The 19213-nt window shown below is 42.1% G+C and overlaps 1 protein-coding gene across 2 annotated transcripts in view; it reads left to right on the top strand.

Annotated features, from left to right (window-relative positions):
- The window catches only part of LOC134538098 (neprilysin-2), a 78013-nt gene that overhangs the window by 28992 nt on the left and 29808 nt on the right, over positions 1 to 19213 (top strand). The window contains exon 1 of one of the 2 annotated variants that reach the window (XM_063379116.1): positions 17147 to 17356. The exons of the other annotated variant lie outside the window; for it this stretch is intronic. Coding sequence (XP_063235186.1) covers positions 17253 to 17356 — 104 coding nt within the window. The 5' untranslated portion in view covers positions 17147 to 17252. Of the gene's footprint in view, positions 1 to 17146; positions 17357 to 19213 lie in introns of those variants that run through there. 2 annotated transcript variants of the gene reach the window in all.

Genomic DNA, 19213 nt, shown 5'->3' with positions numbered 1-19213 from the left:
TCTCGTTGGACTCTACGTTCACCTGACATGGGGCTTTATAAAAGATCGTGTCTACGTCCCGCCGCTACCTACAGATTTGTCAGAGTTGAGACACAGAATCGAAGAGGTTATTGCTTCCATTACTCCGGACTTGTTAACCAAAATGTGGGAAGAATCAGAGTTTCGGTTGGATTTGTGCCCAATCAAATGTACCAAATGTTGCGATCAGGGCCGCAACTAGAGGGGGGCAAGCGGGGCATACGCCCCGGGCGCAAAGCTGTGGGGGCGCCGAAATCGCTTGCATTGTAATTCCTTCCTGCTACAACTGGTAACTGGTAAAAAATTTTTAAACTTGCATGTCAGGAATGTCTAATCTGATTTACAATATAACGTCTCAACATAGCACCATTTTTCCGTGGGAGGGCCCATGGACGCCCCCACCTTATTGGTGTGGTATGTGCAAAAAAAAAAGGGAGGGGGGTGGGGGCGCATGAATCCATTCATGCCCCGGGTGCCAGAGACTCTAGTTGCGGCCCTGGTTGCGATGCACCCAGTCGGTGCCTACATCCAATATCAAATTAAGTCGATCAAAACTATATCGAGGTTCCTTTAACTTCCTTAGGGGTGGGGGGGGGGGGAGAATCGTAACTCTCAACATAGCTACTCGCTTGCTTTATAACTTATAATTCGCGAAAGGCATTAATCACAATTACTCTTAACTTAATAACATACTTTAATGTACCTAGGATCAAAGTGAATAGGTTCGTCATCCCGTACAGGATGTCTGGTGAGAAATCAACTAAAGGTGCACATATATTGAACATTTGTAAGAAAAACTATGTTAGTTTACCTTCAAATTTATGTATGATTTGTAGTAAAAAGTCTTCAAGGCAGAGCCTTTGCAAAATTACCAACGGACGCACGTATTTTTTCTAAACAATCACGTTCGAGATGCGTGTGACGTCAGCGCAACAGACAACTCGATTAGCTTGCTTGTGTGAGTGCTAAATTTCCTGTTATATGTCGTGAATTATCGTCAAATTTGTGTGTGTGTATGTATATATACATATACATATACATTCATACACACACACATACTATTTTCATCGTGTCGCTGGTGCGACGTTAACTGAAATTCGAATCAGAATTTAGTTTTCGAAAGATGTTAAAATTTTTGTTCTTGTATTTTTAATGTTGTATTTACAACTACTGTTTAATCTGTGAAATGCGTTGCAACACAGATATGTTTAAAAATGAATGAAAATTTTGAAATAAACAAATTTCTCTCAAGAGGTATCAATTATAAAAAACCAGCGAGCATTGATGGCTGTCGTATGTTTGGCGCAAGGGGAGGAAAAATACTTTTTTACATACAATCGTTGAACTGTCGGTTGTCTGGAGGGGAGAAGGCGTGTGCTCGCAATGACGCGGTGGTCAGCTGCGAACTGCGCATGCGCGGATGACGTGTCGCGGCTGCGCGCGGAATGGCAAGTATGCGCCCAGGGTCGCCTACCCCGCCGAGCGGGAAGTACCTGCAGGCGGCAGGAGGCCCTCTCGCTGCCAACTCACTCCTGAAGAAAACAAAATAATTGGTTGTCTGTAAAGTCGGTTTACGGACGGTAGTTTAAAGTGACAACGTCATAACAAAACATGCATGAAATTATTGCATACTTTTATGAATAAAATTGAATCATTTTTAATGAATTATCACTATTTTGTATGGATACAAAGAAGGAGTGAAATGAAATCTACAATTTAATTGATAAATTTACTTTTATTTGCACTCATTAATTCAAATATGTTTATTACTTTAACGAAGAGATTATTTTAACTATAACTTTTATACATGTTTGCTATTTAACTTCTTCCAATCTGTATTATTCTGTTAAGGATAGGACGATGATAGGAAAAGTAGGAAACGAATGGGAGTGTTTAAAGTTTAATGTGCCTCGAAAAAGTCAAATCAATGGTTGTTTCAATCGAGTGGAAGATAGATAGATGCGGCGCAAGCGTACAATGAGCGTAACGGGACAATGTGCGTAACGGGACACTTTTTCGTGCGTGCAGCCGGCGTTCATCGATTTATTAGACGTTGTAACGTCAAAAACAACATACGTACCCATCCAAGGAACTTCTTAAACCTTTAAAAATCATTTGATATTAAAAGATTGCATATTATAACTGCAATAACGAGTATGAATCGAAGGGGGAAAAATCAGTTAAATGATTTAGCTCATAATTATCCTACACCTATTCCTATATTTCATAAATCAATTTCACAGAGCTCTTCAGAATTTTTGCTTCCACAAATTGTAGTTAATATTCCTGAAAAATTGAGAACAAACATTATTTTCAAATAAAATAAATACGTTAATCTTTAACTGAATAATTTAACTGATGTAGAGATTTCTGTAATATTTTTGAAAGGTTTTGTGTGCTGTAGTAATTTATGTACGTGTAATTTTTCTAAAAATATTAATTGTTGTCTTATATATTATTTTCTGAGACAATGTTATACTTAATCTTGTGTTTAATATAATTACTCTTTTTAACTTTAAACTTAATAAAAACTTATGTAAGATTTCTTAAGTTATTTATATTTAATCATTTCTCACTTGTTACAATTTCAAAATGCTTAAATTAGTAAAAATACCTCACGTAGATTAAAGTGGCTAGATTCATACAAGTAATTAAAACAATACGCTCTTGAAAAAAACACCAATTTTCTTGCGAATATGCCCCGTGGCGCGGTGCGCAACAATAACCTCAAAACCCGTTGTGTTGCCCTCCGCCCAGACGCTCCCTTATTAGACGCCAGCAAGTCCCCGCGCCCCGCCCATTTCTCTGCACCGTCCGCAACCCACTAGCGTCACAACAATGTTTCACAACATATGCCATGGCTGGCCCAATCCCCTCCTAGCACAGATGCATGCTTCCTCTCCTGCTTCGGCCTGAAACGCACTTAGAGTCTTCCCTATCCAGACCCCTCCCAAATACACTTAGTAATTAATTAGGTTAGGAAAAAAAAAAACAATGTTTCACGAAAACGTTGCGTTAGTATTCGGCCTTGAAATATTCCTCCCGTCGCGCCCGAAGAAGTTTCACTAGAAAATAAATGCACAGTGTCCCGTTAGTTGTGTTGCGCCTGTGGCTAGCTGCCGTGGCACCTCGTGCGAGGCTACCAGCCCGGCCTCGGACGACAGTCGACGTGCTGGACGGGCCGGGGGGGGGGGGGGGAGACCGCAACCGCGCGGGAATACAGGAAATTAAACAATCCCTGCCTGCAAGTCCCGGCGGCGTGTGTTCGTGTCGGTGAGGCGAGGCGATAGGAGCGACGCTGCCTGGTGCTCCCAGCGCGGCGTCGCCCCTAAGCGCAAGGCACCGGAGTCAGCGCGCAGTCTTCTCGTCGTGCACGGGGCAACTGTGAGATAACAGCGGCAGCCGTAACGCTGTAATGAAGATTAAAGGTGTATGCAAGTCTCTCGAGTGGTTTTTTTTTTTTTTGACGTGACAACGTCTAATAAATCGATGAACGCCGGCTGGACGCACGAAAAAGTGTCCCGTTACGCACATTGTCCCGTTACGCTGTTTCCCGTTACGCTCATTGTACGCTTGCGCCGCATCTATCTCTCTTCCACTCGATTGGAACAACCATCGATTTGACTTTTTCGAGGCACATTAAACTTGAAACACTCCCATTCGTTTCCTACTTTTCCTATCATCGTCCTATCCTTAACAGAATAACACAGATTGGAAGAAGTTAAATAGCAAACATGTATAAAAGTTATAGTTAAAATAATCCCTTCGTTAAAGTAATAAACATATTTGAATTAATGAGTGCAAATAAAAGTAAATTTATCAGTTAAATTGTAGATTTCATTTCACTCCTTCTTTGTATCCATACAAAATAGTGATAATTCAATAAAAATTATTCAATTTCATTCATAACAGTATGCAATCATTTCATCAATGTTTAGTTATGACGTCACGTTAAACTGTCGTCCGTAAACCGACTATACAGACAACCATTTTTTTTTCAAGAATCTGTACTATTGGTTGTTTCATTTCATGTCTAATAGCGTGGTTTCCTGTGAAGCAATGCACCCCATTTGTGCGTGCCTTTGCTTACGAGGTCCATTGTTCGTCCACCGGGCTACACTCAGCAGTCCTACTCATGATTGACGGGTATTCACCAAAAAAAACCCAGAAAAACTCAGGTTTGTCGATTTGTGTGGGGAGCAAAATATACTTTCTATTGATTAATGAATGGCATACAAAATTTAAGTAATACACAACGATCATTCTGAAATTGAAAAACATTTAATAAACAACTAACGATGGTTTCATTTATGAAATTATTTAAAATAATGATGCAAAAATAGCAGAATGATTTAGGATACTAAGTATGTTTCACCTTAAAGGAATAAGATTGTATCCACGTTCCGCTTCTACCTAATGACTTGCCAGAGTTGAGACACGGAATAAAAGAGGCTTATTGCTTCCATTACTCCGGACTTGTTAACCAAAATGTGGGAAGAATCGGACTTTAGGTCGGATGTGTGCCGTATAACTAAAAGTGCACTTATTGGACATTTGTAAGAAAAAAACTAGGTTAGTTCCTCAGTGGACTCATGAGTAGAGACCGGAAAAATTCGCGAGTTCAATGACCTCCGGGATAGACTCCACCATCCTCTGCCTACTTGGGCAAACGGCGCCCGTTCATTGGGTACTGAATTATGAGGCGTCTCAAGTGGGTAACTTGTAGTTGGATACCTCTTTGAATGATTGTCTCTAATTGGCCAAGAGTCCTACATATTAAGAGTGAACCGATAGCAGAAGCAGCGCAACGGTATGATTATTTGAATTTTAGCATATCACGAAATGAACCCGCGAATTATTCCGGTCTCTACTCATGAGTAGAGACCTGCAAAATTCGCGGTTTCGATGGCCTTCAGGATAGACTGCACATACCCCTGTACACTCGGGCAAATAGCGCAAGTTCATTGGCTGCCGACTTGTTAAGTCGTCTCAGCTGGTTTGTCTGTGATTCGATCCTTCTTTGGTTGAGGGTTTATAAGTGGTTGAGATTCGTCCAGATGAACAGTAAGCCAATAGCAAAATTATCTAAGAGGTGTATATGTGTTTGAATTCTAGCCTATCACCGAATGAATCCGCGAATTTTGCAGGTCTCTACTCATGAGTAGAGACCCGGAATTTTCGCGGATTCATTTAGTCGCAAGCTAGAATGCAAACCTCCACACTGTCGCACTGTGTTCATGATTGGCCCGCAGTTGTTTGGACACGCCCGTCTACGACCGTGAGCCAATGATGCCCAGCTAGGAGAGAAGTAAGCGAATCAGATAGTGCCAAATAACAAGGATAAAAAAAATATTCTCGCTAAGAAATCAACCGATGGGAAAGTAAGCATGGGTCGAGCACACCTATAACTTTGAATTCTATCTTGAGGCCAGGAGAATCCGCGAAATTTCCGGGTCTCTACTCATGAGTCTGCTTCCTCCCTCCTACCCGCTTCCTGGCGCACGCACACACACACTCTCTCTCCTCTCGCCGTGCAGACACGAGCGACGTGTGGGTGAGCGACAACTGCCCACGCGAGCGTGCCCCAGACATGCTCCATGTGGCAACACTGCGGCCTCCCGCCGTGTCCGCGCGACACACCACGTGGTCGGCTCTGGGAGGTCGCGGGTTCCGACCCAGGAAGGTCCGGCTTCCAAACCTGGCTGGCCGTCGCCATTTGGGATCCGTAGAGACCTGCAAAAATTCGCGGATTCATTTCGTAATAAGCTACAATTCAAATAATTACACCTTAGCGCTGCTTCTGCCACTGGTTCACTGTTAATCTGGAGTAATGAGGGCCAATTAGAGACCCCTCGCTCAAAGAAGTGTCGAATCACAGACTCTCGGTCGAGTCGACTCACGAGTCAGCAGCCAATGAACAGGTGGCATTTGCCCGAGTGTGTAGAGTGTAGTAGAGTCTATCATGGAGGTCACTGAACCGGCGAATTCTGCAGGTCTCTAGGGATTCGCAACACCGCACGCAGCGTGCCTGCGCAAAGGAGGAAAGTTAAAACAACGGCATTTCCCGCATCCGTTCCGCGTCCGCACGCAAGCCGTAAGCTCAACTTTCAACTCTCACTTAAATACATCTTAACACACAACGGCTTATAAATAGGAGCAGGGATTTTTTTTTCGCAAAATAAACTTGACCACTCATAACAAGTAATGCCCGCAGCAGCGGTTTTCTCCCTTGTGGTTGGTGGTTGTCTGCGATAAAAGCCTTTGCCTTATCAAGACGCGCGTTTTCTTCTGCACTGAGCTGCTGTGATTTGTGTGCCGACACAGACGTGCACACACCCAACCAGTTATGAACAGAGACGGGAAATTTTCGCAGTTTATAATTGACTTAAGGATTGACTCAATCTACTCGGACAAAATTACAACAGCTCATTGGCTACCTTGACTCGTGAGAACTGTTAAATGGGATGGTGATTATTGTCGATTCTTCGTTTGTTGAGGTTTTTCATTGGCTCGGGGTCCTTCAGATGTACTCTGCTCCAATCGCAGAAGCAGCGAAAATGTAAAACTATTTGTATTCTAGTCTCTTGCGAAATGAATCCGCGAATTTTTTCCGGCCTCTAGTCGTGAAACACAGACGATGCGAGAGTGTTCCAAACACCTCGAGATCTGGTCGCGAAAAATACATGCATCTAATTAGTAAAAAATTGTGTATTTATACTCAGTTCCCTAACAGCTGGTCCAGTGAGACAGCTAGGTGTTGGCGGCTATTGGCCCGTCGCAGTTAGGCACCACTCTGACACTCTGACACTCTTAGTTAAGTCAGGTCAGGTTAAACTCCTGACCACTACATTCGAAACCTAGGGCCAAGAAGCAGAAAAAGGGAGATGTCATGGATAAGTTGGGTTTCCTAGGTTGGCGACAGTGAACTCACGCCATAATGGACGACGGACACGAGGAGTAGTGTATAATGTTTTATCTGTAACTAAGCAGTGTTTCTAATTATCCGTCTATGTAGTCGTGTATTGTTGACAACTACCTTAGTAGTTATTAAAGGACTTGATGACATTCTGACCACTCTGCCACTCTGACACTCCGACACTCTGACCAGGGAGGGTTCCCGTCGAACGCCCCTCTGAGGCCATTGTTCCAGTCCGCCGGGCGTAACGACCTCGGGCCAGCACGGCTGACAACTCAACAGCTGCACACCCGGAACTGCCGCCACTTCGTCCGCCCGCAGGCTGAGCTGCAAACACCTTCAGCTGCTTGTTGGTTCCTGGTTAGCTCTAGAGACCGGAAAAATTCGGTAATTCATTTCGCGATAGGCTGAAATACAAATCGTTATACCTCAGTGCTGCCTCTGCTATTGGTGCACAACTCACCTGGATGACTCTGGGCCAGTGAGAAACACCCGACCAAAGCTTTATCGAATCACACAGGCTGCTACGCTGGAACGTCTCACAAGACAGCAGCCAATGAGTGGGTGGCATTTGACCGAGTGTACGTAGAACTGTGGAGTTCATCCTGCAGGTCATTGAACCCGCGAATTTTTCCGGTCCCTAGTTATCTCTCACCGCACAGGGTGGTCCTAACGACAGCAATACTCTCTCTCTCTCTCTCTCTGTCTCTCTCAGGGGTGAGCGACCCGATCAGGTTCAGTACCCTTTTGGAAACTGAGCGTATCGCTAGTGCGTCATGTAGAGTGACCATGTCTAGAATATGCCTGCAAGAAGCGTGTAGATTACAATTAAAATATTCAAGAAAAGAATATAACTTTTTATAATTTTCGCAGGCTTTCACGGCCATTGTCTGAAGTAGCTTGGCTTCTGGGTTGTAGCCGCGTCCTTGGCGAATAATTCACCGACGTTTCGAGTCGACATTGCAGTCGCCATCATCAGGGAGCAGTTACCTACTGCTACTGAGTACTGTTACCTACTACTACTACTGAGTAGGTAACTGCTCCCTGCGACTGAAATGTCGACCGAAACTTCGGTGAATTATTCGCCAAGGACACGGCTACAACCCAGAAGCCAAGCTACTATAACTTTTTTTATATTTAACAAACGCTACCATTTGAGGTGCGAGAAAATATAAGGGCTGTACCACAGACAGTCAAGGGGAAATGTTCGTTTATTACTAACTATTGCAGTGCACTTGAAGATGTTACGCCTTAAACCAAATACTTTAGAAATAGATGTAAAACTCGTTTAACAACATGCAATAGACTATAAATAATGCTTTGTTACGGTACAAAACCGCGGAATAAAACTGTAACAACCATTTAAACATGATAAAAGAAAGTGAAGCAAATGTCTTTGAAAAACCTTAGTACTTAGTTGCATAATATTCTGTTTTGAAATTAATAATAAATAAGTGAGCATTTGTAAACCTGTATATTTTAAGGGGGGAGGGAACTCGGAAAGGAAGGAGGTGGCTAAAGATTATCTGCCCAGAACTCTTTCTTCCCAGAGTGCTATCTGCCCAGAATGCTATCTGCCCAGACCGCTATCTGCCCAGAGCGCTATCTGCCCAGAACGCTATTTTGTAAATCGTGTATACGTTCCGCCGCTACCTATTGATTCGACACACTGAACTGAAATGGCTATTGCGTCAATTTTCTCTGGACGTGTTAACCAAAGTACGGTAAGAATTTCTACTTTGGGTTGGACGTGTGCCGTATGACTAAATGTGCACGTATTGAATATTTTTTTGTCAGAAGAGCTAGGTTTGTTCACCTTCGTTCTGTTGTAACCTGGGAGCTTGTTCGTGGACACGGCAAGGCGGCGGAGGCCTGAGGCCACAGTGTGGTGGCGCTAGGGGAGCTGGTGTCTGTCACGACGAGGGAGGCCACAGCCTTTGGGGCTCAAGGCGAGGCTTCATCACCCCTCACGAGGTGAGACACCTCCTGGGTCTCCAGTTGTCGTGTGGGGTCCCGGAGGGGGGTTGGGAGAGTTTATTTATGGCGCGCCTCGCTTTTCCGGTTTTACGCCCCTTCCTTCCGGCCGCGGCGGCTTTTGAGGGGCGCCCGGCGTCTATTTCCGGCGCGGCGCGCACCTGTGGCGTCCCGACGCCCAGCGTCGCCGTGATACAGGGTGTCGCGGCCTCCGTGGACACCGCCTTCCAGCTGCCTGAAGATGCCTGCTGCGGCGCGGGGCGAAACTAGCGTACAATCTACCAACGAGACGTCTTACCATCAAGGACCACGGCCTACATGCAACTTTTAACTTTTGTAAGACAGTCATTATTTGTCGACAATTGCACGTCACGCAAATTAAACATTACCTGACCTGCCATGCGCATGTCCCAACTGATGTCTTATTCATACCAGGCGTTTAATACTTGAATGAATTTACGAAAATGAATCTCATAAACAGTGTTGTATTGCAAAAGCTGTGGTCATCGCAGATTTTCAAGATGGCGGACCCCACTCGTTCAAAGTCCCTGTCACGTTGTCAAACTTTCGCCTCCAACACCTTCCAGTACATATGTTCTGTCAAATGAAGCTGGAGGGTATGACGTCATCGAAAACGTATCTAACGCAACTATGTCGGATGGCTTGAGTTTCCGTCAGATATTTTGCAAATAGGACGAGTTCTGAAATATGTCGGATGGTTTTTTTGTTATTGGCCAATCAAAAATCTTGGCTTTCAGAAACGGAAATTACATCCGTTTACGTCACAACGAATCTTAAAATAGCGAAAAACACGTATGCGATTAAAGAGGTTATAAAAGTGAAATAATCAAAATAAATATAATATGAATATCGTAAGTGACATTAATTATGTAAGGAATATTATTGAAAGCTAAATTTACACATGTTCAAATATTGCGTCCAGCACTACGATGCATTATTTAATTTCAAAATGATGTAAAAAATTAAAAGGTTGTAAAAAGTTTAGACAAAGATAAATTTGATAGTGTGATACGATAAAAAAATATATTTGAGGTTATCTGACCAATTTTATTTGATGGAGAAAATTTGAAGCCATTTTATATCTAATACCACTCCTCCAAATCTACCGTAAAATGTACTTGGAGACAAATGTTAGTCAGTGCGGCAGTGGCAGCCTCTGGGAGCCGCGCGAACAGGGTTGCCAAGTGTGGCAGGTCACGCGCGCGCACGGTTCGTGTCCGGGAGAAGTGTGGCAGCGCCGCCCGGCGCGCCAGGCATGCCGCGTGACGCACGTGCGTGGCGGGTGGCGTGCCTCGCAGGGGCCAGTGCCCACCGCGCCGAGTTCTGCTGGGACATAGCGGGGAACATTGTGGCCACCAGGACAACGTCACTGCTTCGCGAACCCGCGAGGAACGCGTTCATAGGAAAAAAAGAAAGACATACATTTTTTTTTCTTTCCACATTTGAGCTTTAACCTTAACGGGCTTTACAAAAACCGGCAACTCAACCGACGTAATGAATTCTCCGTCATTAAATGACTGAGTTTATTCAAAAACTTAACCACGTACTCATTTTACGAAACATGAAAACAGTATTCAAAAACTACCGATGAAAAAAAGTTATTCCGGCACTCTGTATCAATTGCGCTCTGGCGACTACTTTGGTAACCGGCAGATTCAGACAACGGACTTTCCGCAGTTTGTGGACGGGGCAGTTTTACCGCGCGGTGACAGCGTGACGTCATCCATCAGGAGCGTAGCCAGGGGGGGGGGGGTTAGGGGTTCAAACCCCTCCCCCCTTAGCACCAAATATTTAATTAATATCTTATTCATCACTCAAACAAATTTCATATTAAGATTAATAAAAATTTTACCAATACAATATTTAAATTTAAGTACCAAAAACTGCTAAAATAGCACTACTTTACACCTTAGAATGCAAATTTTCCCGGGGGAGGACCCCCGGACCCCCCGCTTTAATACGGGGGGGGGGGGGGCCATGGTCCTTAACACCCCCCCCCCCCATACACAAATCCTGGCTACGCCACTGTCATCCGCATTAGGTTCGGGCGACAGGGGCGCCGCCAGGCGAGACAGCCGCGAACTGTCGCCGAAGTTGCGTCACGAGCCCACGGTCCGCAGGAGACGCCAGCGCGAGCTTCTGGGTGTCGCAACCGGTGAGTCAGCTCGGCTGCTGCCGGGGGGAGGGTGGGGGGTAGGGGGGTAGAAAGTGCGCGAATGCACTTTTTTGTGTTTACCTCCAGTGATCCGGCGAGAAGCGGTGCCCGAGGCCAGACCTGTCACGGCGTTAATGGCGGCGACCGACCAACTCAGGTGCATTCAGCGACCAGCTGTTCGTTTGAAACCAAACAGGTTTAAGGGGGTGCATCTAGTTTCAGGTCGAGATTCCATATTTACAGCAATCACAGATAAACTTGTAATACCTACTGGGTTCGGATTCTCACCCGGAAATTTATGCCTTGTGTTGTCCCAGTACCGCCAATAGTTAACTACTTACTTTACTTCAGCTGGTATTGAATAATGGCGTTTGATGATTATTCTATAACAAGAGTACGATGGGTTGGCTTGGTAGGTTTTCAATAGATTTTGTTTTAAATTTTTGTCGGAGTTTTAACGTTAAAAATTTCAATTTATTTTTTTAAATTTTCCATTGGTTTTAGGTTAGAATCTACTTCCTGTGAATAATACGAGTTTTGATATCTTCTGGAAGTGAGCTAGAATTTGTACGCATACAGTCAGTCAGTTAGAGCCACATCGGGCTGTTTTATACTTCTATAATTATTGTTGGTATAAATTACTCGCGACTATATTTTTTTTTTATCAGCGTGGCTTCTAAACACAGAAATCTAAACGAAAAAAAAAAAATTGGTTCTCTGTAAAGTCAGTTTACGGACTATAGTTTAACGTAACAACGTCATAACAAAACATTGATGAAATGATTGCATACTTTTATGAATAAAATTGAATCATTTTATTGAATTATCACTATTTTGTATGGATACAAAGAAGGAGTGAAATGAAATCTACAATTTAATTGATAAATTTAGTTTTATTTGCACTCATTAATTCAAATATGTGTATTACTTAAACGAACAGATTATATTAACTTTAACTTTTATACATGTTTGCTATTTATCTTCTTCCAATCTGTGTTATTCTGTTAAGGATAGGACGATGATAGGAAAATTAGGAAACGAATTGGGAGTGTTTCAAGTTTAATGTGCCTCGAAAAAGTCAAATCGATGGTTGTTCCAATCGAGTGGAAGAGAGATAGATGCGGCGCAAGCGTACAATGAGCGTAACGGGACACAACGTAACGGGAAAATGTTCGTAACGGGACACTATTTCGTGCGTGCAGCCGGAGTTCATAGATTTATTAGACGTAGTCACGTCAAAAAATCGTACAACGTGTTGGGTTGCAGAACGCATGTAACACAACATCAGCTTGAACAACACTAACAACCTTAAAAAAAATTTCAGCCCGGCCGTGACCTTGAAGGCGAGGACGCATAAACGAAAGCTTCAAGGGCATATTTGCAAATATGTTTTATTTTTGGAATGACGGCATTTAACTGAAGGATGTTTCGTGAGTCGTTGATTGCAGTGATGGCGCATGGTTAAACCCGTCATTAACAATTCTCATAGCGTCACGTTCTCGTCTTTGAAGGCCTGTCGTAACAAGCAGGCATTTCCAACACCGCATTAGCAAGCTTGCAAGTGCTCAACTGGCCGCGGCACGACACACGAAGAAGCGCAATAAAAAACATTTAATTAACTCAGCCATGTCCGAATTCACTCTCATGGTACGCTCTCCCTGACGTATACACTCCCGTTCACTCCCACAGTGCGTTCTCTCTCACGTATACATTCTGGTTCACTCCCACAGTACGTTCTCCCTCTAGCACACTCTGGTTCATTTCCACAGTACGTTCTTCATCACGTATACACTCTGGTTCACTCCCACAGTACGTTCTCCCTCTAGCACACTCTGGTTCATTTCCACAGTACGTTCTCTCTCACGTATACACTCTGGTTCACTCCCACAGTACGTTCTCCCTCTAGCACACTCTGGTTCATTTCCACAGTACGTTCTTCATCACGTATACACTCTGGTTCACTCCCACAGTACGTTCTCCCTCTAGCACACTCTGGGTCATTCCCACAGTACGTTCTTCATCACGTATACACTCTGGTTCACTCCCACAGTACTTTCTCCCTCTAACACACTCTGGGTCATTCCCACAGAACTCTCTGGTTCACTCTCTTGTGAGTTTGAACGTCTGCCCTCGGCTGTACCCTTGGCGTATTCTTGTGGGAATAAATATAAAAATCCAGGTTTGTTTTACTCTACGTCTGTTTTGATCACTAGCAGTTATAAGAGTTAGGCGCAAATTAACCTGTCAAAAAGAGATGGTAACTCTCATGTAGGCAAAGAGAACAACTTGGGGTTGATTTTTTTTTATTTGTGAACAAAAGCAGATGTCTTGAAAAATACAATTATCAAGTAAGATTCGTCTGAAGGTGAAACTGCTTAGGCAGTGCCTAATATCGTGCCACAAATGTTGAGGGCTGAAACAAATTATAATGTATGTGTATTACATATAAGAATATACTCCACACAACCGGTATTAATGACATACATACTGTTTTTTTTAATTCCTTCATTAAAAAATCTCGGGGAAAAAAATGTGGTTATCATTTGTAATTTTTAATGTAATACAAAAGTTATTAATTTTCCTAACAACCACAATATACTGGACATTACGAAGAACAGATGATCGCACAGAAACAACCAGCAGACGACTTCTCGCAACTCTTCCTCGAGAGGAGCAGTATTGAGCCTTACTGACCGGAGGTGCATCTTGCCCCTTCGAGTGAAACGGCCATCCGCCATACTTTTTCCGGCGAGTGAAACTCACTAGCGCGCCACGTGTGTCGGAAGATCAAAAGGAGACTCGAAGTAAAAACAAAACCTTGTGGCCGGCAGGGCCACATTTTTACTTGTAATTTATTTTTGTTGCTGGTCTCTAGTTTTATATGGTTTTTTATTTCACGTATTTTTACGCCTTTTTTAATTAATGTTAATTTATCTGTAAATTTTTTTAATTATATTTGTTTCTGTTAATTAGTTATACGCCGTTTGGTAGCTATCGATTATGAGTTTAAGAATATCGATTGTGTTTCACGTAAATACCACTTGGTGAGCGCCCGGCGGTTGGCTGATGACGTCAGACATTCGGCTTGCCGGGAAGAAAAATTCAGCTGGGGCCGCGGGAGAGTGTGCCCAGCGACCGTCGAGGACAGAGCCATGTGACGGCGCGGACTGGTATGCCGGACGGCAACGGGCGACGAAGAGTATTGGGTTGGAGGCTCCACGATGGGTGACAGGGCAAATGGATTGCCCTGTGGTACAGAAGAAATCAAGGTAAAGAGAGGCCGCGATTTTGATTTTTACCCTCGTGGTGCTGCACTGGTTTTTGGCAAACCTAGTGAACTGTGTATTTTCCCATACTAAATTTTATTTGGACGGAACTTTTATTAGCCTGTTTGGTGAAGAGGCCCATTTGTTTCACACGTTGTTCCAGTGTGGGATTTTTTAATAAGGTCGCCCGTTTGCCTGTAGTTGTAATAAAAGTATAAGTTTGGAAGAAACGAACATTTTGCAATTTGCTTTTGAGACTTTGTCTTCGGAATTTGCATACTTAAAGTTGCATTTAGCTAATATATCAGCTTGTGCAGTATAATTAAATGTATGCGATCGGTATTGGACTACATGCGCAGCCTGATGTTGGTTGGTTGGTGCGGCCATTCTACGTTTTTATGAAATCATTGGCAAGTTAATAAAGAAGTAAGACTTTGTTTGAAGTATATGATAAATACTTCTGTGGTAACATAGTTATGTTACGTGAAGAGTTTTTGCTACATTTCCCTTAAAAATAAGATATTTTTTTTTCGATCATCGTTCACGCCTTTGTGAATTCGTACCTATGGCCCGGCGTGGCATTAGACTCTGGAGTTGGTGAGGAAGGTCAGGAAGCCAGCGCACGCCTAGGATATTAACTTTGTTTTTTTGGCAAGTCTTTAGCAACGAACATCTGAAGAAAGACTAAACCGTTGATTGAGAGTTTAAGAACTTTATTTAAATAAATTTTTTGTACTTCAGTTTTATTATTGTAATATTTTTTTATATATTTATATATTATATTGATTGTCTTGTTTGATTTTTGGTATTAGGGCAGTCAGTATATTTTGATATTTTATAGTGGCCACGCCTCACGCCCTTATATATTTTTATACTTGTTGTTATCAGTATTTATATTTTTACGATTTTTTAAAGGTTATTGTTAGTATCGCAAATGGGGATAAGATGCTGCCATTATTAACGTCAGCTTTTGTAACTAAGCTTGTATGGTTATGTATAGTAAAAATTATTTTTGCAAATTTCTATTTTTTAATAACATACGTCCAAAGTCTTGCCTCTTGTTTGTTTAATGGTTACTCTACTATTATATCCTTTGAATTTTTTTGGCCTGACCCCTGGGCAGTGGTGTGGGGAATTTATATTGTTTAGCTTTTTATGCCTGGTTTTAATATTTATTTTTTCCCTTCGCGCCCAGAGTGAGTCGGGGACGCAACCCCTCTTCCAATTAAGGAGGAAGAAGGGCTACAACCTGCGCCACTCTGCTTGGCAGAGACTTTGGACTTTTGCGATTTTGCTGACTTTTTTGATTTTTTTAATAATGGCAGTTTCTTGGATTTATAAACTTCCCAAAGAACAGGTTTACGCTAATTTGCAAGCAGCGGGAGTAGAGAGTGGTCTGGAGGATGACATTGATACCTTACGCAGGAAATTAAGTACCCACATTAAAGAAGGGAGGAAAAAACCTGTTGAGGAAAATGTGGAGAATTCGGAGATCAGCCAAGTAAATTCATTGAATACTGCTATGCAAAGTAAATTACTTTTCAAAGAACTGGATAGGTTGCCATCTTTATGTTCCGGTGGGCCAAGAGATTTAATAAAGTTTTGCTTGGGAGTAGATAGTTTGAAAACTAATTGTTGTTTACAAAATGAGCAAGAATTGTTAAGGTGTATTTCGACTAAATGTAGCGGGATCGCTAGAGACGTGATTACGTCAGGTATAAATAAGTCTGTTGGATGGTCGGTAGTGAAAGAGAATTTGTGGGAATATTTGTGCCCTAAGAGGGTGAAGGACGATCTAATTAAGGAATTGATTTTCCGTTTTCAACGGGAAAATGAAAGCACCTTAGAATTTATACAGGATATTAGAAATCACGTTAATGTATTTGGTCTGCAGTTAGATGATCACCGTTTTTGTAGCTATTATTTTGGAAAATCTAAATCCTGCCATCAGACACGAATGCGCATTTATTGGCAGACCTAATAGTGTGGAGGAACTCAACACTTGGGCTATCCAGGTAGATAATATTTTTTACGCTAAATGTGAATTCGATAAGTGTAAAGGTAAAATGAATTTTAAAACGGTTTGTTTTAAAACGCCGGGTAGTGAAAAAATTGATAAGACTTGTTTTAAGTGTAATAAGGTAGGGCATTTTGCTAAGGATTGCTCGGTTTCGAAGGTTAATAAATTTGTTTGTGGTTTTTGTGGCAAAAATGGTCATTCAGAAAAATTTTGCTTTAAAAAGAAGCGGGAGCAAGAACAGCACCAGGAATTATAGTGGTCTTTAGTTTTTGTTTTTTTTTTTTTGTTTTAAGAGAGAAGGTTTTGTTTAATACGTTTCGGACTTGACTTTGGAGCTTGTTTGTTTGTTTTGGCATACTTAGATCCCGTTTGTTCGGTTTGTGAGTTTAGTTTGTCTTTTCCGTTACTTGTTGGAAAATCCTTCTCTTGTTTTTTTTTTTTTTGAGCGTTGAAATTTTGACTGAGGCTTTGGAGGCAAGTTTTCCTTGTTGCAGGTTTGTTTGTTTGAGTTTGGGCTGGTTTGTTGGATTAGAAGTTTTTGAGAATACTTTGTCTCCAAGTCCAAGGTTTTTTTTTTGACGTTTTAGTTTTTTAAGATTGCTGTTTAAATTTTTTTTTTTGTTCAAGGCGGAGGTTGTGGCCGGCAGGGCCACATTTTTACTTGTAATTTATTTTTGTTGCTGGTCTCTAGTTTTATATGGTTTTTTATTTCACGTATTTTTACGCCTTTTTTAATTAATGTTAATTTATCTGTAAATTTTTTTAATTATATTTGTTTCTGTTAATTAGTTATACGCCGTTTGGTAGCTATCGATTATGAGTTTAAGAATATCGATTGTGTTTCACGTAAATACCACTTGGTGAGCGCCCGGCGGTTGGCTGATGACGTCAGACATTCGGCTTGCCGGGAAGAAAAATTCAGCTGGGGCCGCGGGAGAGTGTGCCCAGCGACCGTCGAGGACAGAGCCATGTGACGGCGCGGACTGGTATGCCGGACGGCAACGGGCGACGAAGAGTATTGGGTTGGAGGCTCCACGATGGGTGACAGGGCAAATGGATTGCCCTGTGGTACAGAAGAAATCAAGGTAAAGAGAGGCCGCGATTTTGATTTTTACCCTCGTGGTGCTGCACTGGTTTTTGGCAAACCTAGTGAACTGTGTATTTTCCCATACTAAATTTTATTTGGACGGAACTTTTATTAGCCTGTTTGGTGAAGAGGCCCATTTGTTTCACACGTTGTTCCAGTGTGGGATTTTTTAATAAGGTCGCCCGTTTGCCTGTAGTTGTAATAAAAGTATAAGTTTGGAAGAAACGAACATTTTGCAATTTGCTTTTGAGACTTTGTCTTCGGAATTTGCATACTTAAAGTTGCATTTAGCTAATATATCAGCTTGTGCAGTATAATTAAATGTATGCGATCGGTATTGGACTACATGCGCAGCCTGATGTTGGTTGGTTGGTGCGGCCATTCTACGTTTTTATGAAATCATTGGCAAGTTAATAAAGAAGTAAGACTTTGTTTGAAGTATATGATAAATACTTCTGTGGTAACATAGTTATGTTACGTGAAGAGTTTTTGCTACATTTCCCTTAAAAATAAGATATTTTTTTTTCGATCATCGTTCACGCCTTTGTGAATTCGTACCTATGGCCCGGCGTGGCATTAGACTCTGGAGTTGGTGAGGAAGGTCAGGAAGCCAGCGCACGCCTAGGATATTAACTTTGTTTTTTTGGCAAGTCTTTAGCAACGAACATCTGAAGAAAGACTAAACCGTTGATTGAGAGTTTAAGAACTTTATTTAAATAAATTTTTTGTACTTCAGTTTTATTATTGTAATATTTTTTTATATATTTATATATTATATTGATTGTCTTGTTTGATTTTTGGTATTAGGGCAGTCAGTATATTTTGATATTTTATAGTGGCCACGCCTCACGCCCTTATATATTTTTATACTTGTTGTTATCAGTATTTATATTTTTACGATTTTTTAAAGGTTATTGTTAGTATCGCAAATGGGGATAAGATGCTGCCATTATTAACGTCAGCTTTTGTAACTAAGCTTGTATGGTTATGTATAGTAAAAATTATTTTTGCAAATTTCTATTTTTTAATAACATACGTCCAAAGTCTTGCCTCTTGTTTGTTTAATGGTTACTCTACTATTATATCCTTTGAATTTTTTTGGCCTGACCCCTGGGCAGTGGTGTGGGGAATTTATATTGTTTAGCTTTTTATGCCTGGTTTTAATATTTATTTTTTCCCTTCGCGCCCAGAGTGAGTCGGGGACGCAACCCCTCTTCCAATTAAGGAGGAAGAAGGGTTACAACCTCCCACGCTATACGTGAAGCGATCTGACGGCGGACTGAGTGTGCGCGGGATTGCGACGGTCAGCCGGCACGGCGGACGGAGTGTAGCCGCTGGCGTGTCTCACTCCAGCGACGGCGCCAGCCATCGACTTTCCCCGCGCGGCAGTCCGTGGTGCCGACACTACCAACCACACGGCACTAAACCAAACAAATTTAGGTTTGTCCCGATCGATATCAGGATCTAGGTTATCATCGAATCCTTCCGGTTGAGGATCTAGGATCCTTTTCCATACACCCATACAGTTCAATAAAATATCTTCAAATTGTAATTTCGTGTCTTGATATTAAAGGCATTTTGATTAAGGATTTTCAAAAGATTTTATTAGAGACGGAAGGTGGTGTTCGTTGATGTTCTAAAAGAACATTTTTTTAACAGTGCTTAACCACCTTTGGCTCGTAAAATCACGATATTAATTTAAATAAATGCCCACGTGGAGCAATACACACTATCTGGCCTTATTGAAAGTATTAGC

The sequence above is a fragment of the Bacillus rossius genome, chromosome 13, assembly GCF_032445375.1.
Source record: "Bacillus rossius redtenbacheri isolate Brsri chromosome 13, Brsri_v3, whole genome shotgun sequence".
Lineage (NCBI taxonomy): Eukaryota > Metazoa > Arthropoda > Insecta > Phasmatodea > Bacillidae > Bacillus > Bacillus rossius.
This window is presented reverse-complemented; position numbering and strand designations above follow the sequence as displayed.